The 24,210-nt window shown below is 37.7% G+C and overlaps 1 protein-coding gene across 1 annotated transcript; it reads right to left on the reverse strand.

Moving 5' to 3' along the window:
* Positions 1 to 1,452: 1,452 nt before the first annotated feature.
* Positions 1,453 to 23,730, reverse strand: nin (ninein (GSK3B interacting protein)). Its single transcript, XM_058796337.1, is given in 28 exon segments — positions 1,453 to 3,187; positions 3,295 to 3,408; positions 4,890 to 4,985; positions 5,236 to 5,361; positions 5,444 to 5,611; positions 5,732 to 5,878; positions 6,190 to 6,267; positions 6,384 to 6,521; positions 7,465 to 7,516; positions 7,594 to 7,692; positions 8,084 to 10,246; positions 10,964 to 12,042; positions 12,367 to 12,461; positions 12,565 to 12,691; positions 12,796 to 12,885; positions 13,307 to 13,417; positions 13,573 to 13,747; positions 14,039 to 14,159; positions 14,162 to 14,178; positions 15,295 to 15,431; positions 15,521 to 15,679; positions 15,767 to 15,910; positions 16,001 to 16,173; positions 16,240 to 16,285; positions 17,776 to 17,948; positions 19,613 to 19,700; positions 20,003 to 20,194; positions 23,446 to 23,730. Coding segments are annotated over 27 exon segments (6,315 nt in total). The 5' UTR covers positions 20,186 to 20,194; positions 23,446 to 23,730; the 3' UTR covers positions 1,453 to 2,971.
* Positions 23,731 to 24,210: the final 480 nt, after the last annotated feature.

Below are 24,210 nucleotides of genomic sequence, written 5' to 3' on the forward strand. Positions count from 1 at the left end.
TTTCTCTGGTAGTGGGCGGAGCTAATGCGCAAACGACAATCTCATTGGCTGGCGCTCACCTATTATCGTCCCTGTTTTGATTTCAGCAAATAAATTCGAGCGAATGCAGACAGCGTGATTAATATTCATGAACCCAGCAGCTCATTAATCCTTAGTGCGTTTTATATTGATGACAAATATGCATTCATCCTAGGTTATTCTAATTACAAAAGTTATATCATCATATAATATTAAATTATCATAATATTATATTATAATACTTGACTGACTGATACTATGTGTCAGTAGATAAATAGTGTAGATTAATGTACAAAGTTTTATAATAATAATTTATTCTTTTTAGTGTCCATTTCATTAATTTAACATATTTAATATTGGGGGCATCCAAAGTTATTTGACATTTGAACTTTTTTTTTTTTTAAAGTAACGCAATAGTTACTTTCCCTGGTAATTAGTTACTTTTATAATGATGTAACTCAGTTACTAACTCAGTTACTATTTGTGAGAAGTAACTAGTAACTATAACTAATTACTTTTTTAAAGTAACGTGCCCAACACTGGTCAGATGAAACTAAAAAATGAGCTTTTTAACAGCAAACACTCAAGATGGGTTTGGTGAACACCGGGATAAAAAAAGTACCCCATGTGTACAATGAAATATACTGCTGGATCTTTAATGTTGTGGGACTATTTTTCTGCTGGAGGTCCTGGATATCTTGTTCAGATATATGGCATCATGGATTCAATTAAATACCAACAGATAAAAAATTTAAAACTGACTGTCCGTGCAGAAATCTTATAATGGGCCGTGGTTGGATCTTCTAACAGGACAATGATCCACAAACAAACATCAAAACCAAAACAAAAATGGGTCACTGAAAACAAAACCATGCTTCTGCTATGGCCGTCACAGTCCTCTGACCTGAACCCTATAGAAAATGAGTGGTGAACTGAAGAGAAGAAGCACCAACATGGAGCTGGGAATCTAAAGGGTCTGGAGTGATTCTCGGATCTCTTGTCAGGTGTTCTCTAACCTCATCAGGCATTGTAGGTGAAGATTCAGAGCTGTTATCTTGGCAAAAGGAGGTTGCAAAAAGTATTGAATAAAAGGATATGATTAATTGTGGCCAATGCATATTAGAGAAAAACATTTATTTCATAATGAGATTTCTCTCCCATTTTAAATTCTTATTCACAAATGAAAGGTTAGATTTTTGTACATTTTTTTAATAAAAGATCAAACGGATTAATAATACAGATTTATTTTCACAGATACCTTTGATCATATTTACCAAGGGTATGAATAATTTTAAGCACAACTATATATATATACATATATAATATACACACACACACATATATAAAATACACACACACATATAATATATAAATATATATATATATATATATAAATGAAAACTCATACCCAGTGTTTGCTAAACTATTTTTTTTATTATTTTTTACAAAAAAGAATGTTTTATGTGTTTTTACATCTGAACCAAGTGTTATACAATTAACACTTAAAGGGTAAGTTAACGTTATTTTATAACAAATATCGGTAAAGCATATCTTATACTTCACCTAAGGCTGTGTTACAATACTAAAAACATAAGGACACATATTTCAAAGCAATTTCAAAATGTTTAAATGCCTGTAATTCTCTGTGCATTTTTTCCCAAAGCATCAAAGCTTGTAAACTGCACTCGTTGAGAGACGCCTGAAATGAAACATCATAACCAGCAATTTTCCTCTCCACACACAAATTATACAGTGGTTACCACGAGGCTGACATCTCCGAGCTCTGAGTTTCTTTTTATCCACATAAATATTTTAATAGACTCCCTATTATTCATATTCACAGTGCTCATAATACATGATTACAGTTCATAAATGAAAAATAGGTACACAAAATAAATACAAAGCACAAAGTCCTGCTGCAACTAAAGTAACATTATGGGATGTTTTTTGGTGCACATTCTCAAGTGAAAAGGTTTATATTAACTAAACAATCCCAAAGACATAAAATGCACTATGACAAACAGAAATAAACAGTGAAGAAACACTGTGGCACTTGCCCTTTAATTTCCTTCTCTGAGATGCAAGGAATCACTGACCTTGTTTGCATTTCACTACAACTATGTAATGATAGGCGGCTGCGTGTGGGTTGGTATTTGTGGTTTACGGGGACACAAATTTGTTTAATGACATGGGTATGACAGAGGCATTACAATCTGAAGGTGGTTTATGAGGACACTGCCTATGTGCCCGTAATTCTAAAAGCTTTAAAAAAAAAAAACATACTAAATGGTGTTTTCTGAAAATCTAAAAATGCACAAAGTTTCCTGTAAGGGGTAGGTTTAGGTGTAGGGTTAATGTAGGGCAATAGCACATACAGTTCGTACGGTATAAAAACCGTTACGCCTATGGAGAGTCCCCGTAAACCACAAATACCAACGTGTGTGTGTGTGTGTGTGTGTGTGTGTGTGTGTGTGTGAACACGGGGGCCTCAGCTGTTGGACAAGCTTCTCTAGGTCTAAGGAATTTCACCATTCCTTAAGACCACCTTCTAATTGCAGTTTGAGGTCCAGATACACCAGTAATATTACAGTATGGCTTAATTAAAAAAAAAAAAAAACTGCTATAAAATTAAATTGTTAAAAGCAATAATAAAAAAAAAAAAACAATAACTTAAAGGAAAATTTCACCTAGAAATAAAAATGAATGGGAAGGAGATTCGGGATCTATGGCAGAAGGGAAGATCTTTAGTCAATAAAAATTTTATTTCAGTCTGTTCACTACACAAAGCTTTCGTATGGCTTCAGAGAATATAGTGCACAAGTCATATGGACTACTTGTATTTCTTGTCCTTTTTGGAGTTTGACGTATAAACAGCAGCTCAAACATGTTTCTCAGAAGAAAATCATACTGAAATGGCTTGTATGACTAAAATCATGCGTAATACAGTTTAAAATCAGGAGCGTGTGAAGTGGTAGGGTGCAGGAGTCAACGGGGAAGGGCCGAGGTCACGGACAATCTTGTTGAGGCTGGAAATTTTCTCCTCCAGGAGGAAGTTCTTCTTTTCTGCTACTTTCTGCCGCTGTTCGGTCTTCTCCAGGGCTTTGAGCAGTTGAGCATTCTCCACGTAGAGGTCTTTGATCAACACATCTGATTCACTGTTCCTGATCAACTACAGAAGCAGAGAGAACAGATGCTGGAAGTCTGATTTGGACAGAGTAAAATGCATTATCAAGAATGTGTTAAAGGGCAGGGGAGGACATTTGTGTATTTCTGTACCTGCTCTTTCAGCTGAGACACTTTCTCCTGTAGCAGCAGTTTGAGGTTTCTGAGAGTGAGCTCCACTTCTCTCATTCTCTCCTCCATCTGTAACAGCACCACCTCACGCTCGTCCTGCTGGGCACACAGATCAAGGTCAGAGGTCATGACAGATTAAGGTCAATTGGTCTGCTAGAAATCCACTGCCTTAGTTATGTTCACTTAGTTAACTGCTCTTAGAATAATGTAATTAACTTTGCATGGTTTCTGTGCCTACCCTTCCTTACAAACCTAAAAAACAAACAAACTCTAAAATAGATGATATATGAGCAAAACAAACAAAGTAACTAATTAAAATAGATTATATTAAAGGCAATGGAAATAAATGTATGAAAACATTTTTTTTGAATATACATAGTGTAAAATAAGGGACATGTAAACAAGTCACAGACAATCAAGAGTAAGCTTAAAAAAAAAAAATAATTAAATTCACTACACAAAATATTTCACCTAATTGTTTATTTTGGTCTCAGTTTTATATGTAAAAAAACACATTCACATGAATAAGGGACATAACACATTTAAACATTTAAAAGTAAAACATCAAACACAATAAATAAACACCATTCATTAATTATAAATCAGTGACGCAAAATGTCCAGTAAAATATGTAGAGGTAGATAAAGCAATGGATTGAGGTTTTAATAAATAAATTTAAAAAAAATAAAAAAGATGGATTTTTCTCAGAACAGTCATTCATTACAGCTGAAGTGTGGTATCACACATTAAAACGGTGATGCCATAACAGTGCAAACTTTAAAAAAAAACAACAACAAAAGAATACTGCTTATTTAAATGCCTTAAAATCTTAAAATGAATTCAGAATCATAGATTGTACTGCCCTTAAATGGCATTAAATGCCAAAATCCTATTTTACTCCATGTGTGGCAGCATCTGGACCAAAGAAGAACCAACTCACAGCCAAGTGAACATGCAGCATGATGCCATCTTGTGGCAGATTCAGGTCATTACTAGCTGCAAAGCTACATTGACCCCAAAAACTCAAACAAGAACAACCAAATCTGGCAGGAAGGGTTAGGTGATCGGACCACACCGACTAAAGGTCAGAGTTCAAAGGGGAGATGATGTCACAGGCTGCAATTCTTCTATGTCTGTTAGTGATGATGTCACAGCTCTTACACCTGTAGAAACACATACACAGCGCTATATACACACGTCTTATATCCACACACACACAGAGAGCTGTGATAGAACAGACTTGCATAGACACAAACCCCCAAACACATAATAAATACACACCAAGAGCGTCATCCAACACCATTCACATAAACAACATAGGGGTCACTCTAACACTGCTTCTACAGGAAGTACAGACCCAGTGCTGCCCACATGAGTGTGAATACAACGAGTGACGACTGGTTTCCAGAATAGAGCAAACAAACAGAGACACCAAACGAGCCCAATTCACCAAAGGACCAGACGCACAGTAAATATTCCCCAGAGAGTGCTGCGCAAACACAGTTACAGAGCATGCACTGACCCCGAGAGATCTTGTCCCGGCTGTGATGCTGATTGTTTGGGTGCAAGTGTGTTACCTGCATGTTGAAGTGTGGACCGTCGCCATGGTGCTGTCCTCTCTGTTCCCCCGGCAACTGTAGAGGAGACGAAGGCAAGACTGCAGCCAGCTGAGCCTAAAATAACAGAAGATCGGTGTGTTATGATGAGGGAACGAGTGTTTGTGTACATGAGCAAGCCAATTCTACATCGTGATTTTATTCATACCAAACATGTTCCTACTATATGAAACATAATTTAAGGTTAATAAATTAATTACAAAAGAAACAAATACCCAGAGAGTATGACTAACTGCTAGGTCATAACTTCGACCAGCACTAAAAAGTGTTTAAAAAGTTTAATTTGGGGAATTGAGGTAAGGGTAACCTTGTTCCGTGTTGACAGTAGCTGAGTGTGCAAAGCCTCCTTTTCACGTTTCAAGGCAGATTTTTCTTGATCTGCAGTTTTTACAAGTCCTCTGTGTTTCACACTTAATGCTTCCAGATGGCGGATCTAAAAAAGAACATCAACTTCGTCATCAATTGCTTGCACACATCCTATAGCTGCCAGAGGTGTTTAGTAAACATGCTCTGACCTGCTCCTTTAACAACTGCAGCTCTGAGCTCATCTCGCTTATCTGTCGCTTGAGTTGCTGGTTCTCCTCTGTAAGTGAGGCATGCTCTGCCTCCATCAGCCCAGAAAGCTCCGCCCATACACGCCTCCCCTGTTGCTGACTAGCAGACACAACGGAAACCTCCAACAACTGATATGGAGAAAGAGAGGAGGAAGGAAGAGAAATAGTTACAGTGGGTGGGGGGAGATAAAGCATTGTTTCAGTGTCTCCATCTAACAAATGACAGAAGCTCGGGTCCTCTATGCTCACCTTCTCATTGGCAGCTTGCAATTGTTTGTGCAAAGAAATCACTTCCTGTTTAAGGGCATCTCTTTCTTGCTGTGTGATGCGTAGGTCAGATTTGAGACGAGCGTTCTGCTGAGTGACCGTCTGTAAAGATGAATCCAGTGACATGACCTGAAGGAAACCAAGAGTCATTTGCCAAAGAAGTACCTCAAAGCAGAAAAAAATAAATCACCAAACAAAAATAAACAAAACCAACCCCAAACAAACAAACAAAAAACAAAAACAGATGTAACAAAACACAACAAAAAAACTGAAAACAAAAAACAAAACCCCAAACAAAACCAAATGAAAACAAAAAACAGAGTGAAACAAAAAAACTAAACAAAAAAACCCAAACCACCAAACACAACAAAACAAACAAACAAACAAACAAACCAAAAAGTCAGGTCAGAGCGAGAGTGGGCTGTGTGTGCTTTTCATACCTTTTCTATGCATCGATTGAGTTCTGATCTAAGCAATTCCTTTTCTGTTCTGGAACCAAAATCCTCCCCATCACACAACTGTAAGCGTAGTGTGCATAGAGAAAGACAGGCACAGAGAAAAAAGATTTTTTTGAATGTTCATGCCACTCAAACTCTTGAGCATATTACTATGAAACTGACATTTAAAACCATACCCCATTCTTCTCATTGACTGAGCTGTCATGTTGACGTATCACTTCCTGGAGTGCATGTCGAAGTACATGATCTGCATTCTGCTGTAATAAGAAATTCTCCTCCTCTAGCTGCTGTCCCAGACGGCGAGGCTCAGAGAGCTGAAGAAAAGGAAATTAAGAGTCCGTTTGTGTGTGGACAAATGCGAATCATTAAAGGATAAGTTCACTTTCAGAATGAAAATTTCCTGATAATTTACTCATCACCATGTCATCCAAGATCATCATGTCTTTCTTTCTTCAGTCATAAAGAAATTAAGTTTTTTGTGGAAAACATTCCAGGATTTTTGTCCATATAATGGACTTCAATGGTGGCCAACGATTTGAAAGTCCAAAATGCAGTTTAATGCTCTACACTATCCCAACCGAGGAATAAAGGTTTTATCTAGCGAAACAACCGGGTAATTTTCTGAAAATGAAAACTTTCTGAAAACTCCATCTCATTTTCTCCTCCAACATCTTTGTTTTACCTTTTATTTTGCATGTTCGGTTTGTAAACACTGGGTCGGTACTTCCGCCTACGTCACGCGTGACTTTTTCAATATCACCTAATAAAGACGCACATGTGTATCGCAGAGCTAATCTCTGCTAGCCAAGCATTTGTGGTAAAAAGTGTAAGTTTTTTTTTTTTAAGAAAATGTCCAATCATTTTGCTAGATAAGACCCTTATTCCTTGACTGGGATCATGTAAAGCCCTTTGAAACTGCAATGAAACTGCATTTTGGACTTTCAAATTGTTGGCCACCACTGAAGTCCACTATCTGGAGAAAAATCCTGGAATGTTTTCCACAAAAAACTTAATTTCTTTATGACTGAAGAAAGAAAGACATGATGATCTTGGATGACATGGTGATGAGTAAATTATCAGGAAATTTTCATTTTGAAAGTGAACTTATCCTTTAAATAAAAACATTTAAACACACATGTAGTTTTAAATATAAAAATGACAGATGACAACCTCACAAGTGTAAAGAATCTTAATTCTGCAAGTACATCCATCAAGAAAGTTAAAGTTAACTGTCTGGGCAACGGAATTAAATCTTACCTGTCTCCTAAGAGCTTGTACTGATCTCTTTCCTTGCTTGATGCGATGTAATCTGGACAAAGACATTTATCGTATCACTAACCTGCTCTTACATGGGACAGTTAAGAACTCTCAGTGTGCATGTCTTACTGCAGGTCATCCTGGTTCTCTCTCAAGTCCTCCTCCCTTACTGTCGAGATCTTGTGCCTCAGAATGATGTTCTCTTTAGCCAGACGACAAACTTCACTCCTAAAGACAGAGTGCACTGTAAATCTGATTGGTAGTACTAAACTGCATACTTGCATTAGGCTTGGTGTAAACAGTCCCTTAGTCTGTTAAACTTACAACATGCTCCACAGCGCATTGGAAATTTGTAAGAATTTAGACAAGGGTTGGGTAAAAACTGATATGCAACAGTTCACTACACAGGCAGATCTCGTCACAAAACTTGAGTACAACTGCACCAGAAAGTTGTAAGTGTGTGTGAGGGATTAATGATAGTGAATGGGGCTCTATCTCTGCAAAGAGGCAGGGTCTACAAGGAACTCACACAGAAGTGACTTAGCAGCAGGGAGCAAACGGGATGAGCAGAGTGGGATACTGATCTACAGAAGTAAAACAGGGGACCATCAAATGGTACCTCCGCTCTTGCATTTGTTCATGGATCCTAAGAGATTTGCCCTGTAGATCAGCAAGTGCTCGGCGTAGATGCGAGTTCTGTTTCTCAAACTCCATGCAGAAGAATTCAAGCTCTGTCACCGCAGAAATCTTCTGCTCCAGCTGGGAGTTTTGGAATGAGTTGTGTGAAGTATCGGAAGAGTCAGAGTCCCACTGCAGCACCTTATCCTGCTTATCAAGTTCCTGGACAAGAACCTTCAGTTTAGAATTCTCCATTTGGACTCGTGCAGTCTCTTCCAGCACCGACACCAGCTGTTTGTGCAGGTCATGGACTATGTGCATCTTGTCCTCCAGACACTTTACTCTACTCTCCAGTTTTCTGTTGCAGTCTACGAGCTGCAAGTTCTCTTGGATGCTTTGCTCAAAACAGACCTTTAACTCAGCAAGTTGCACATCTTCGATTGGGGCCGCCATTTGCTTAAAGTGCTTTGGTACTTGAGGTGTGATATTCTCTTTCTCTGGATCCTGCCGTTTAGGGCTCTGCAACTGAGAGCTAGTGCATTCTACAGCTTTGCTGTACTGAATTACTGTTTCTTGAAGGTCCAGGATCTCCTGAATGCACACACCTCTCAGATCAGCAACTTTGTCCTGCTCTGTATCAACTATAGTTAGGGTACAAACCTCCTTTACAAAGGTCCTGATATCATTCTCAAGACTTACAATGCTGATACCATCGTCTGGACTTTCTTCAGTCTCAGGTTCAATTGGTTTGCCATTGTATTCAGCCTGGGTGTCATCTTTGCTTGGAGATTCATGGTTTTGCAAGCTCTCTTGGTTATAGGAATCATCAGACTCTGCAGAGAAATTACCTTCTCTTTCTGTGCCATTCAAAATGTACTCCTCTGCCATCTTCAAAGTGTCATCTCTCTGAGTCTCTGTGCTATTGCTCTTAACATTCAGCTCTTCACTCAGTTCTCCATCTTTAAAACCACCCACTACAGGATTACTGAGTTTCTCCTTAGTCTCTTCCTTCTCTTCTTTAGGACAATCAGGGGTTTCTGTTCCACTGTTGTTAGATTCTACATCAGCTATGTCTAATTTACCATCAGCACAAGAGTTTGAAGTTATACCATTTGTAACTCCAATTTCTGGGCATCTGTGTAGCTGTGAATTACCAAAGTCTGGGTCAGTAACTTCATCCACTTCCTCTTCTGCTTCCTCTTCATCTTCTCTGTTTACAGAAGACTCCTCACATATGACGTGCGTTGGATTGACTTCAGTAGATTCTGTGCAGGTTTCTTCATTGAGTTCATCTAAGGGCTCTACTGTGGATTCTTTACAAGTTTCTTCAAGGTCATCTCCATTGGGTTCTACAGGGATTCCTACAGTGGACTCTATGCAAGGTTTCTGAGAAGGTTCTGCAGAAGGTTCTCCAGTGGTTCCTGCCAACTGCAACACAATTTCCTCCAACTGCACCACTCTCAATACTAGTGCATCTCTCTCTGCAAGCAGAGTCTTTCTCTCGTCCTTTAATTCCTGACAGAGGAGCTCCTCACCTTCCTGGATTCTGCCTATCAGCTCCATGTTCTCAGAAAATGAAATTACTTCCCCTCGCCCGCTTTCCAAAGCAGACAGACTCCTTTGGAGCTCTGCTCGCTCCTGGATGAAGTCATCTACGGCCTGCTTCAGCATCTCTTCCAGCTCAGTGGCTTTGTGCTCTGCCTGTGCCAGCAGCAGGTCTTTGGCCTCCATCCTATCCTGCACATGGTTGTGCAGCTCATTGAGTTGGCGGCTTAGCTCAATTTCTTTGGTTCGAGCAGCACTGACAAAAGCCTCAAGCTCGTCCTGAAGCTGTAGGTTCTTGTCTGTCAGAGCTTTAATATCTTGTGCGTGTGCAACTTCAAGGCTTTGACGCTCCTTTTGGAGCTCCTCCCTCTCTAGGTCCAGCGCCTCCCTCAAAAGTTTCCACTGTTGCTCCGCCTCCTTGGTGGCTGCCTCTGACTCCTCCTCCCAGTGGGCACGATCTGCAGCCTGCTGTTGGGCAAGTGCTGCAATCTCAGTTTGGTAATGTTGCTCGAGTTTATGTACATCCACCTGAAAACGCTCAGACACCGCCTCTTGGTCACCATAGAAACGGACTTCCACTTCTTCAAGTCGCTGAGAAAATTGTTTCTCCAGCTCTCTCCTGTATGTGGCCAATCAACATCAATAGCTTATAACATTACCTAACAGAAATATGCACCAACTATATTGCAGAGTGGAGACAAGAATAGCTGATAGAGGTTTTTGTATGTTTCAAAATGACAAGCTGAGTGTAGTTAAATCCAAAAGCATGACTCACAGGACCAAATTCCCCAAATATTTTAAAGTATAATGGAAGAAAAAAAAAAAACATTTTCCCCCCAGTAAAAAAATATCCAAAAAAAATCCTTTAAAAAAAAAAAATTATATTTATATATAATATCTTTTAATATACATACTGTATATTAAAAGATATTGAAAATTAAAACCCATTGAAGATTAAGTTATTATTTAAAAAAAGTAAAAAAATGAATAAATAAAAAAAGTCCAAATTTGTAATTTTTTCCAAATGTCAGCTAAAAATTATTTCCTCAAAAAAAATTAATAAATAAATAAAACCAACAGTCCATTTAATTTTGCTTAACATACACTCTCTGAAAACAACTTTTCTTCTCTTTTACAGGTAATACATCTTGTTTCAAGGATTCTAGATATTTTAACCGCTAAATAAGACAAAAATACTTGCTACAGAAAACATTTTTGCTGTGTATCCATTTTAAGCACCTACCTTAAAAGAAAATGGCTTCAGAAGGAATTAAATTACTTCACATTTAAAAATGCCAAAGGTTTAAAGTTAGTAATTCTAACTAGTGTGTCTTACCTCTGTTCTGCAATATCTGAGCGTAGTTTCTCCAAAAGGCTGCTGAGTCTCTCTCTCTCCTCACTGTGCTTGACACTCAGCTCCTGCATTGCCTCCCTGTGTGCCTCCTCCATTCGGCTCTGCTCTTCATTCAGCACCTGCTGCCATCTCCTCTCCTGCTCCTCTCTCTCTCCTTGCAGTCTCTCTCTCTCCTGTTCCAAACAGTCCTGAAGCGCCTCCTCATGCTGTTTCTCCAGCTGAGCCTTCTCTCTCCCCCAATGCTCCATAATAATGCTCTCTGTCTCCTCCTGCTGTGAGCGGAGGTGTTCCCTTTCCTCCTGCAAACGCTGTAGGAGCAGAGCGTGATGTTTGTTCTCTAACGAAGCCCGCTCCTCATCCCACTGTTGCCTGAGCCTCCTCTCCCTCTCCAGCCTCTCCTCCAGCACAGCCTGCAGCGTCTCCTTACTGATCTCCTCTAGCTCCTGCCTCTCCTGCTCCCATTCCTCCTTGAGCCTCCGCTCTCTCTCTTCCAGCACAGCTTGCAATGCCTCCTTACTGTTCTCCTCTAAATCCTGCCTCTCACACTCCCACTCCTCCCTGAGCCTCTTTTCAAGCTCAACACACTCATGTTCTGTTCTATGCTGCATCTCCTCAAGCTGAGCACTTAGCACCTCCTCATAGCTCTTTTGCTCTTCTTTCCACTGCTCCTTAAGCCTCTTCTCTTCCTTTTCCTTCTCCTCTTGCAGTCTCTCTCTCTGCTCCTGCAGATTGGCCTCCAGAACCTCCTGGTGCTTAGATTTAATCAGACTCATCTCCTCAGCATGCACTCTTATCTGCTCCTCATAGGCAGTCTGTTTTTCCTCCAGAATTTGCACCTTTGCTTCCAGCTGTTCTGCACGGCTTCTGGCGTCCTGCGCCTCCTGCATGAGAGAGTGAAGCTCTTGCTGGTGGAGAGTTTTGAGGGCAGAAATTTCCTGCTCCAATCTATTTGCTCTTTCTTGCTCTCTTGCCAGCTCCTCCCTCAAAACCTGAACCTCCTGTTGGTGCTGCAGGGAGAGATGACTCCTCTCCTCCTCTGCACTGCGTTTTTCTTCATAAACCTACAGAGTGCATCAGAGAGCAACAGGAAGAGTCAACTTTTATTCCTTAAACAATCTAGGATAGTTTGGCATTTACTTTTATCTTAAAGGTACAGTACACCTAAAAATTAATTCTTAAAAGGTATAAAAGGTATATTTTTAGGTTAACCTAAAAATAAAAGTTTTTAAAAAGGTACAGTTCACCTAAAAATAATTTTAAAAAAAAGTAAAATTTAAACTGATCTGAAAACAAATATGCTTTGGTTTCATACAATTCACAAAAACAGCAGCTATACATTTTTTCATATTTTTCATAGTTTTAGTATGTACATGTGTGTGTCTCACCATTGCCCTGATGTTTTCTATCTCTTGTTGGTGCTGCTCCAGTAACATCTCGGTCTCTAGATTCATGTTTAATGGCTGCTGCTCCTGAGAACCTACTAATGCACACACAAAACAGCGCAGCTGAGTGACAGAAGATGGACTCCAACTGCAAGCATTAGTGTTATCGATGAGTATTGAGTATGAGCAGACGTGTATTACCTGGGTCTGGACTCTTGCTGGCCAATTCATCAGACAGACTCAGTCCGGGACGTGTTGAGGGTGTGTGGCCTGAAGTCTGATATTCCTCCAGCTGAGCTTCCAGCTCATCTATACGATCCTGCAACTCCTACAATACACATACAGATATAGATATGAATTTGAGTGAGACAGTATAATAGAGCTATGACTGAAACAAAAAGGAAAGTAAACAGAAACAGAGAAGTTACAGACCCTGCACTGCTCCTCGTAGTTCCTGCGCAGCTGTCTCAGACGCTCCTCCTGCTGGTAAAAGTCTGCACTGTCTGGATCCAAATCACCAAACTACACAAAAAAGCATTTTCCTATTGTTCAAGATTTACTAAATGAGGATTTTCAAACATATATGTATTCACAGTCTCTACAATAGAAAATATTTTAGAGTTTGGCATAACTAAAACAATGTTTATTCATAAAAATATATAAAATGGCCACAGAGTTATACGTTTTAATCAATTTACATGACTTTTCCTGGTCCAGAAAAACAAATCACACTTTTAAAAATAGGCTACCTTATATACCTAGATTATGTATATGAAACCTGATCTAAATAATTTGGAAGATGTGTCTGTAATGTCAGCAGGCTTGAGTAAGTGATGTCAGGAAAGACAGGTGCGTCTGAGGTGATGTTACTATTGAAATCATACTATTGTACATTTCTCCTCATGTCAGTACGGATGTCTGAGTCTGTGTCTAATTCTACTACCTTCTCTTTCAAAACACCGTCCAGGTTTTTTTGCACTTTGTTCAGCTGGGTTTCTGCCTCCACCAGTTTCTCTGTGGTATCAATGAGCTCAGACTCCAGACGTCCATTCTCCTACACAACATAAAGTTATTGAATACAAACATATACAATAAATTTTGCAATTCAAATCAAATTAAAAACGACAGGCTGACAGGAATGTGATGTAAAAATGTAGCAGGCAATTCATGGTGTTAAAAAACAAAACTTCAATGCAAAATGCTGATTACTTTAATGGTGAGAGATAGATGTTCTCGTAGGAAGGTTTCATCGTCTCTCATCTTGCCAATTTCCTGTTCAAGCTCTTCTCGTTGGTGATTGGCCTGCTGCTGCACAAGCTCCACCTCTTTACTAAGCTCTGCTCTCAGAGCCGTCATACTCTCTTTATATTCCTGCTCCAACTTCCTGTTTAAATTGCATGCATGGACATAAACAAACATGCACATGACATATGCATACACATGCTCACACCCACATGCATAGACCATCAATGTCCACAGAACAAGCCTTCTGTGTTTATGCAGCAATTTCTGCAGGTAAACACAGATACAATCGTGGAAAACATCACAGATGACAGGCAGAGCAGTAACTGGTTTGGAGAATCTTAAATCTATAAGAGCTTTCTGGAGTATAAAGTAATTTGGGTTCATTTATGCACAAAGGAAAAGGGGCAGCTGATTAAAGGTGAAAGGTTACCGGAGGTTGAGTTCGTTATTGCGCTCAATGGCTGCATGGTGGTCATCGACTTCAGACGCCAGCTGAGATTTCAGTTTCTCTGCTTTGTCCAGATCAAAGTGAATCCTCTCCTTCTCACGCTTTCCAGGTCAACACACGCACTGTCACACAAAGAATTGACATTAGAATCAAACTGGAGCTCTGATGGTTGTAAAATGATCTTGAGTGAATCTGAATAATGACCTGGATTAATGAAGAAGAATTTAGAGTAAGAGAAAACAATAGGTTTTAGTCACAAGTGCAAGCTGGGGTGAGTCAAATAATGAAATGAAGTGATCTTGAATGAGTCCCCATATTAAATTAGAATCATCTGAAGAAGTATAATAATATTATGGTAGATTAACAGTGTGCATAATAGACTAATGTATAATAATATTGCAGTAGGGTTGGGGAGCTCTGTTGGAGCAAGACATTTTATTTTTTCATCCTTTTTCTTTTTAAAACTGCTGTCATATTATGTAAAATATTAATAAAAAGACTTTTGAAAAAAAAAAAAAAAAAGAAAGAGCTGGAGGGATCTGAAATGGGTCAAAATAAGGAGCTGGAGTAATCTGGAGTGAGTCTGAATAGTGATGTGTAACAAGTTCTCAACCTTTTTGATTCCAAAGCTATTATTACATACAAGACAATATTCTCAAAGCCCCCCACCTGCTAAAATAATTTACAGCTTGACACAGCTAGAAAAAATAAAATAAAATTCTATATATGAATTACCAAAGCTAATCAATAATTAATTTATAAGACACTTTCAGTATATATATATTTTATATATAGAAATAACACTTAATGTGTTGTTGAGGTAACAAATTAAAATACGAAATATAATGTCAGTTTACATGTTTTTTAGCTGTATTAACTTACTAAAAAAAAAAACATATTTTGTCTTATTTTAAGTAATTTTATGCGATTTTGTGCCCCCCCCCCCTTGGAATTGTGGTAAAGCCCCCTAGTGGGTCCCGGCCCCTTGGTTGAGAAACACTAGAATGAGACGGAGTGTGTGAATAGCAAACTGAAACGATCTAGTGGGATGCAGAGTGAATAGCTGAAATTCTCTAGAGTGAGTTGGGAGTAAGCTAGATTTAATGAATTATTTTGATGATCACATAAATTAATAATATGAAGCATGCAGTGGTATGCTGGAGCAGTTATAGTTCTAGACCAAGCTTGAGTGAGCTGTGACAGTTGAAATGCGCCAGAGTTCAAATACATGGACTCACAGCAGATGTCTGATTTCTGCCTTAAAGCTCACTAGCGCCGCCTGGTGGATTGAGTTCTTAGCGCTCAGCAGCTCATTCTCTAGAGCAACGGTCAGCTCAGACAGATTCACTTTACCTTCCAGATTAAAATCCAGAGCCTACAGACAGACACACACATATAATAACTTATTACAAATATCCCAGTTGAAATGCAGAGTTGTGTAGACACTCAGTCTATGCGTGTTACCTGTAAGATCTCTGAGCTATTGTCCACTCCCTCTTCCATCCACCTGTAAAGCAGAGTTTCCACAGGAGCGTGTCCCGATCCATCATCCAAATCCGAAAACACCTGCAGACCGATTGTACTGCTCAAAGCACATGAGATCCTTCGACCCGAATCATCAAACTTGTAAGAAAGAGAACGATGGAGAAAAGAGGTTTAACACTTATATATTTAGGCATATTTTGCACAAAGCCTATTATTGTGTACTACCTGAGTGGAATGGAGTCTCTTTAATTGTCTGTAGGGTGTAGATGCTGACGGTGTGGGTGGTTTGCTGTGGTTTATTATGCATGAGATGAACTCCTGCACATCTATTGCGCTTTCATCACCACGCTGCAACAGATCCTCACCCACCTGGGAAATTCAAACACACACAGGAGCTATGTGTTAACATGATCTACTTAACCACTTAATGCATCTCAGGTTGTTCATCATGGAAAATACCTCAATGCCTATGTGCTGGCAGAGTGTGTGTAGCTGTTGCAGTGTGGCCGTGCCGTTTATGGGTAGAGAGAGCTGATGGCAAGCGTTATGCAAACGCTCCTCCATGTCACAGAGTGGCAATGCATTGCCACGTGGTGTGCTGGGCTCATCTGGGTTCCAGAGGTGCAGCTGACCTGCACACAATCCAGTGTAAATGTCTTGCATAAGGGAAGGGAAATTTTAACAGTATTTAAACTCACCTTCTGCTTCAAACTCTTCAGAAATGCTTATGTCAGCATTCCAGCGCTGTAAAAAATAAAATGCAGATGAAAAACACTGATAATCACACCGCCAGGAGGGGCAGTGCTGAGCAACAATAAAAAAGCAGATGATCTCAATAAAGAGGTAAACTTAAGCTCTATTACTTTGACTTAAGCTGAGATCAATTTTAACAAGAGATGTTAATGAATAAACTGTGGATTGAATGATTGTTTATTATTAATAATGTAATCGTTTAGGATTACTAACTGTCAACTAATTGATATCAAAACAATTGCCTGTATTTTATAATCTACTTAAGGTTTAATACATATGGACTATGGGTCAAACATCTGGGGAAGGATTACATTATTATTTATTTATTTTGAAAGAAATTAATGCTTTTTCATAAAGGATGCATTAAACTGATGAAAAGTGACGTTAACAACATTAAAAAATGTGCTATTTTCAAATAAATGCTGAACGTTGTATAAAAAAAAAAAAAAAAAAAAAAAAAAGGTAGCACGCTTTCCAGAAAAATATTAAGCAGCATAACTGTTTTCAATATTAATAACAATGACATATGTTTATAGATTTTGTATCAGCATATTGGAATGATTTATGAAGGATAATGTTACTAAATTGCTGAAAATTCAGCTTTGCCAAATTACATTTAAAATATCTTAAAACAGAAAAGTCTTTATATTTCATAGAATTACTGTTTTTACTGTACTTTTGATCAAATAGATGTGGCCTAAAGACATAAACGACTCAAAAACATTCAAACTAATTTCAGAGTTAAATATATAATAATAATAACCAAATTAAAAATTAAAAGTAAAAAAAAATATTAATTATGCAAAACTAGCCAAAGGTTGTGAAAATGAAAAGCCACTCAATCAACTACTTCCCTATGGTTTGGTCAAGATCATTGTGTGTGTGTTCAAATATGGACAGAGTGAATTTCTGGGAGTGCAGGGAGCAGATGGAGAATACATGCAATGGAATTCAGGGGGTGGGGAAGGGTCATTGTTCATCAATAGAATGCCCCCCCCTCCAACCCCCCCCAACATCTGCTGTTGTAGAACCGGAGGATTGTTCACACACCGGACTATCAGAGAGAGCTCTACGCAGCAGTGTGTATTAATGTGCACCTGCTGGAAAGCGTGGCCAGAGTCACACACAAAAGCTCACAAACACAAGCCAGCATAAATTTGATCAAATTCTTTTCAACGTGAGACGTCATTGCTTGATATTTTACTTTAAAGTGGGGTATCTCTTCTGAGAGTCTGAAATCTCATTAACTGCTGTCTGAGCAGAGGGCAAAGACACACACACAGACACACACACAGACTGTGTCTTTTGGAGCTAGTTGCGGCTGAAATTTGAATTGTTGAAACAATTTGGATTGTTTCTGAAGGAAAAATCGCAACTTTAACCTTCAGCTTTATCTGTGTATTCAGATATGGATAATTCCAAACGAGAAGAATGTGGCTTAACCTTTACGCTTCATTGTTATTCATGTGAACGTTTGTTACCTCACGTTTCCTGGGAACAGTCCTGTCATCGCACTCTTGAGCATCTTCATCCTTCTCCTCCTCATCTTCAGCCTGTGTGTGTGAATCAGTGTGTGTGTCAATGAACTCCGGAGCAGAGCGGCGGCCATAGCGCTTACTGCCCTTTACAAAACGTGGCTGGACTTCTGGGGAATCTAGTGGAGAGATAAATAACTCTTACAACATTTATACAAAAATAAATGCATTCCTCCACAGTAACATCTAACAAGAGCTTAACTCTTTCAAAATACTTGCTACTCTTTCACAAATTTTGCTCAAGGGATGTTTAATGACCAAATATCTGCAAATAAAATAACTGAAGACAGAAAATATCCTGAAACAAAAAAATAAACTATACTTTTTAAAAGTTTGGGGTCGATAGGATTTTAAAAAATGTTTTTTGCTCATCAAGGCTGCATTTATTTGGTCAAAATTACCATAAAACAGTAATATGGTGAAATATTAAAATATTTAAAAATGTAATTTTTTTTTTCCTGTGATGGCAAACTCTAGTCGTCAGTGTGACATGATACTTCAGAAATCATTCTAATATCCTGATTTAATGCTAAAGAAACATTTCTTACTATTATCAATGTTTAAAAGAGTTTTGCTGCTTAATATATTTGTTAAAACCATGGTACCTTTTTCAGGATACGCTGACAAACTGAATTTCAAAAGAACAGCATTTGTTTGAAATAGAAATCTTTCGTAACATCATGAATATATTTACTGACACTTTTGATCAATTTAATGCATGCTTGCTGGCTTAAAGCAAATCTATTTTAATCTTACTGATATCAAACGTTTGAAGAGTAGTGTTTATGGGCAGCATAGAGTTTAGACAATCTGCAGATTTCATTACTGAATCATTCATGATAAATTAGCAACAGTCAAGACAGTCAAGCATATTTTGATAAGAGCGCAGGACGTTTTTAGAAACAAAATCTGTGAACCGTTTGTTTATCGTTCACCTTAGAAACCTGTGATTGAAATTCAATCAAGAGCATGAATGGCCCAGAGTAACACATACACTGTGCGTGTAAATGCTGTCAAACAGGTGTTAAGCAGAAATGATTCATGAAAAAACAATGTTTGCTAAGGCAAGCGTCACTATTTCTATTGCTTCTAATTAGGCAAACACTTATACCAACCGCATAGCAATGCCCTGGCTACTATCATTAACTGTGAGATGTCATAATTAGAGAAGAGCTTGTTTTAAGATAGAATAGACTTCATTTACACTCTCACTGTTCTCAGAATAATCCTCCTTAATCCAGATTTAACCTTACATCCTCCCTCACAGCTCAGGCTGTCTGGTTTTTAATACACTCTTGATTACATCATGATTTCTAAATGCTGAGAACCGTTTAATCACAACCTGCATTAAAAACTGTGTGTCCAATTATAGTAAATAGACATATACATATATATATATATATATCAGTCATACATTAGTCATAAGTCAAGCAGATCGAACATAAACAGCTGTAAACACATAAAGAAACTATATTAGACCTAAATTGATATATGGAATTAATAAATAGATATTTATTTCTACAAGTTTTGGTGACATCAAAGCATGTATAGATATTAATTGTTTTAAAAGGATCCTTCAATGGTAATATCAATATCTAGACAGCATTGTATCCAAAGACGGTTATATTTTTAGAATGGAATTTCTATACAATTTAATGAGACATTCATCAAACTGAGGATTTAAACTGCTCTTTTTACACAATATTGGTTCTAGCAAGCAGGTTACTTCATGCCAATAATCTAAAATGATCAAGTTGACATAATGATCTTATGAGGATGTTACCTGGTCGTTCAAGACATTCTTCTGGATCATTTGTGTTTGTGCTTGATAACACAAGGATCAGCGCATCCTTAAACTGTTCAAAATCAACCTGAAAAATCAAAACGGTAGCAATTAATCACTCCTCTTTTCATCAGTGTCTATCAAGACTATACAGTTTCTAGTTTTAGATTTTGAACAAAATACAAAGTTTATGAAATGTAAACCACGCTCAAGTTCTCCTGACCATTAACAGCATTTAATGCCTTAGCATTAAAATTAACACACACACACACACACACACACACACACACACAAATACTCAAAAAAAGACATTAAAATAAAATGATTAAAATAAAAACAGAAAATGTCACTAAAAGAAATAAAATCTAAATAATGCATGTGGTCTCTCACCCGTGCAAGGATCTGGTCCTCCAGCAGTGTGTGTAAGAGTGTGTTCAGTGTGTTCTCCTCCAGCTGAAGGGCCCGGCAGAGATCGGTCAGTTCTTCAGGACTCAGAGAGCCCAAACCACTGCCATCAAAACTCTCAAACACCTCTTTCAATCGTTCCTCATACTGGTCCCTCGCTCCATCCATCAGCTTTGCCTACAGAGACACAGACGGAGTTACACATCCCATCCACTGACATTCAGCTTACTCAGGCAGATCGTTCACCTCCACACTCACAATAACTCCAACATATTCCTGTTCAAAACACAAGGATGCAGAAAGAGCCATCAATAACCAGAGTGGACAAGAGCAACTACGAGCTCAAGCGCAAATGCTTGACACACTCACACCGGTCACTTTTACCAAGGAGGTTGCATTGGCTGTCAGCCATTAAAGGACTACAGCTTTCATAACATTCCCACAGTTAACTAATGGATTTCCATTTCAGCTGGATAAGGAGTATATAGAAATCTTACAGTATTATGTTTATTAGGGATGCACGACATATCTGTACAGTACAAGTTATTGGCTAATATTACAGATTTTTAAAAAGGCGCCGTGTTTAATTATGCATGCCCAATTCTCCCGATTATATATATATATATAATGTTTAGATATAATTTTATAATAAATAAATATAAATTATATGAATTAATTTTTATACTTAGACAACATTTGTTGTCATTTAACAAACATTACCAACTGATTTTTAAAAGGCACTAGTAATTTAACACTGTTAAATGTAATCTTTTAAAATTTGTAATTTTGTTCAAACTAAACATTATAATGTTGATGCCAAAATTTACTTGCAGCATAAAAAAAAAACAGATTTTACTTTTTAATATTTTTGTGCAATTTATTTAAGTGTATTTTAATAAACTTTCATTTATCAATTGTCAATTATCAGCCATAACGTAATAGAATAATTATCAGTTTATTAGGGACATTCCTAATACTTGTTAATGTACAAACATCTCCAATAAAACTGTTCATGGACATACATTGTTATGCTTATTTTACTTAAGGCAAACACAACCAACAATATCTAATCAAAGACATATTTTATGACTCAGTTTCTATGACTTTTAAGACTTTAATCATTTCCTTGAACTTGGGATTTGTGCTCATGGCTATTAAGAGTATATAAGGTTCAAGATGGAACAAAGCTTGAGCCACAAAAATGGAGACACCTACAGCACTATTTCTGACACACACAATCCCTCTGCTCAGGAAGAGAAGAGATCTGTGGGCTAAATGCAGAGCAGAGCACAGATGAGAGAGGCCAACGTCAGGACACACAAGTTATAACATCTGAGATGAACACAATCAAACACACTAGGCTGCAGGTGTCTTTTGAGCCCTGACCCCTCTGAAAGCCTTACATTCATTTAAGTGTGTGTATTCATTTATTATTCTTCAGTGGATGGTGCACACTCTCACACATACACACAGACATATACACACACACACACACAAAAGGGGAGGGGTTTGGTGTCCATCTGCTCCTCAGTGACATCATTACAGGCCCCTTACAAGGACGCCTGAGAGTGGCCAGGTGTCCCTCTATTCAGGAAGAACAGATTCTGAGTCACTCAGATATTTGGACGAGGAAATATGTGAAACTGATTTTGAGGGACATTTTTTCTAACTATAAAAAAAAAAAAAAAAAAATGTACAGGCAGGGTCATCTATATATGCCTAATCCTATTAAACCACATCAATAATCGGACCAATTTTAAAATACAAAATTAGCTATAAATGGGTAACCGAACCTTATAACCAATATATTTCTTTGACTTTTCCATTCATTTGTGATAACTGGATACTCATTTTTATCTTTGTATTAATTTAATTTTTATTCATAATTAATTTTATGTTTACATAGAAATATTTTTGGACAGAGCATAACTGCAATAAATTAAACAGACATCTTTGTATTTGACTAATTAATTAAAATGAGCCTCACCTAACCTTACTACTGTATTAATTTCATATGCCACATGCATCACTGTAAATTATGATATTTCCACATTGGGAAATCACAATTTTAACCTTATATGTGACCCTGGACCACAAAACCAGTCATAAGGGTCAATTTTGAAATTGAAATGAATTTGATTTGATTTATAAATCATCTAAAAATGTATAAATAAGCTTTCCATTGATGTATGGTTTGTTAGGATCGGACAATATTTGGCCGAGATACAACTATTTGAAAATCTGGAATCTGACGGTGCAAAAAATATCAGAATATTGAGAATATCGCCTTTAAATTAGTCCAAATGAAGTTCTTAGCAATGTATATTACTAATCAGAAATTACTAAATATCTTCATGGATCATGATCTTTACTTAATATCCTAATGATTTTTGGCATAAATCATAGATACTATTGCTACAAATATACCTGGACAACTTATGACTGGTTTTGTGGTCCAGAGTCACATATATGCAGGTTTTCTATGATCATGGCAACCATTTACCATGTAAATAACACACAAGAAAGCAGCATTCAACAAATGTATTCTCAGAATGCATTTTATATTTTCCAAAATATTTTTACTACACAATATCAAATTATATATGTCAAAGTCTGCATTGTTGGCCATTGTTGAGCAGCACCTATTGAAGCTCTGTTATATCTTATGGCAACAGGTCCCATACAGGGCTAGAATAGAATAACAAAAATCTGAGAAATCTCTTTGTAATAACTCACTTAATAAACTGAAAAAATGATCAGCATTTCAACAACCCAATAAAAACTAATCAGCAATCAGAGATTTCAGCATCACACAAGTGTCCAGTAGGGAGACACAGACACAAAGGAGGACAATGACAGACACACACAGCAGACTGATCAGAGTCATTTAAATGAACAGATGGTTTGATTCAGTTGCAGACAGAAGGCTCATTCCATCACTGTGGTGTCTAACTCCGCTTCCAATTAGTTTTGCATGGCTTTTAAACAATTAAAATCATAATAGAAACAATGCCACAACCTGTTGAAAACCAAAACTACTTCCCTCATCTCACATGGCTACAGTTCTGCAATCTCAGATGATCGAGGTCATCAGTCCATAACAGAGACTCTTAGCAACACATACACACAGCAACATTAAACACACCATTAAAAACGAAAAATACACACCCATACTAAGATCACTGCCACTTCGTTTATCTAACATGTTTTGTGGTGAAAGACAAGTCTTTCATTGTTATTAAAGGAAGAAAGTTCTGGACTTTGTTCTAGATTGCAGTCATAAATTAATCGGCAGATCAAATCGCGGCACAAACTCAAACCATATGCAAGGACACATAATATTAAGGTTTAATGCCGAATGCATGAATCTATTATGAGTGAGATGACTGTGATAAAGTCAAAGTTAAACCCATCAGAACATAACTTACCCGGCGGTTTCACAGACGCGCGCTGTCTCTCCGTTATTCGGCTATAAATCCATTAGTTTGATCCGGAGCTCGCCCTCAAACTGAACCGTTCTGTGTGTGTTTAGATCTAATGCCGGAGCTAAAGCTGTGAATGTGATGTCTTTCTGCTGAGTGCTCGGGTCAGTGTGCTACATTGTCTGTTATAATGGGGCGGTCAGAGAGATTTTGAAAGGCCCTGCAAGAGGAAGAGGAGGAGACGAGCAGAAACACAGCGCGCGACTGCGACTCCGGCAGGACAGCGATGGAACTACGCACCTGTTGAGCTAAAAGAAAATCTACACTAGTTCCAGTCATTTTATGCTCACCAAAGCTGCTTTTATATGATCAAAAATAGTCAAACTAATTAAAATAACTGTTTTCTATTGTAATATATTCTAAAATGTCATTTGTTTTTGTGATAGTGAAGCTCAAAAACAATTTCTTTTTATGTCTATTTTATTAATATCTCTTATTATTTTGTGTAAACTGTGATACTTTTTCAGGATTCTCTCATGAATAGGTAGTTCAAAGCAACTGGTTTTTTAATATATATTTTTGTAGCAGTGTAGCAAATAATTAATTAAATTGATCAAATTGACTTTATATTTGAATCAATTAATTCCTTGCTGAATAAAAGTATTGTTTTCTTTCAAATAATAATAAAAAAAAAAATCTCCTGACCACAAACTGTTGAACAATAGTGTATATTTACATTCATGTATACAGTGTGTATTGTGTTTCTTTGGA

The sequence above is a fragment of the Onychostoma macrolepis genome, chromosome 13 (genome assembly GCF_012432095.1).
Source record: "Onychostoma macrolepis isolate SWU-2019 chromosome 13, ASM1243209v1, whole genome shotgun sequence".
NCBI lineage: Eukaryota > Metazoa > Chordata > Actinopteri > Cypriniformes > Cyprinidae > Onychostoma > Onychostoma macrolepis.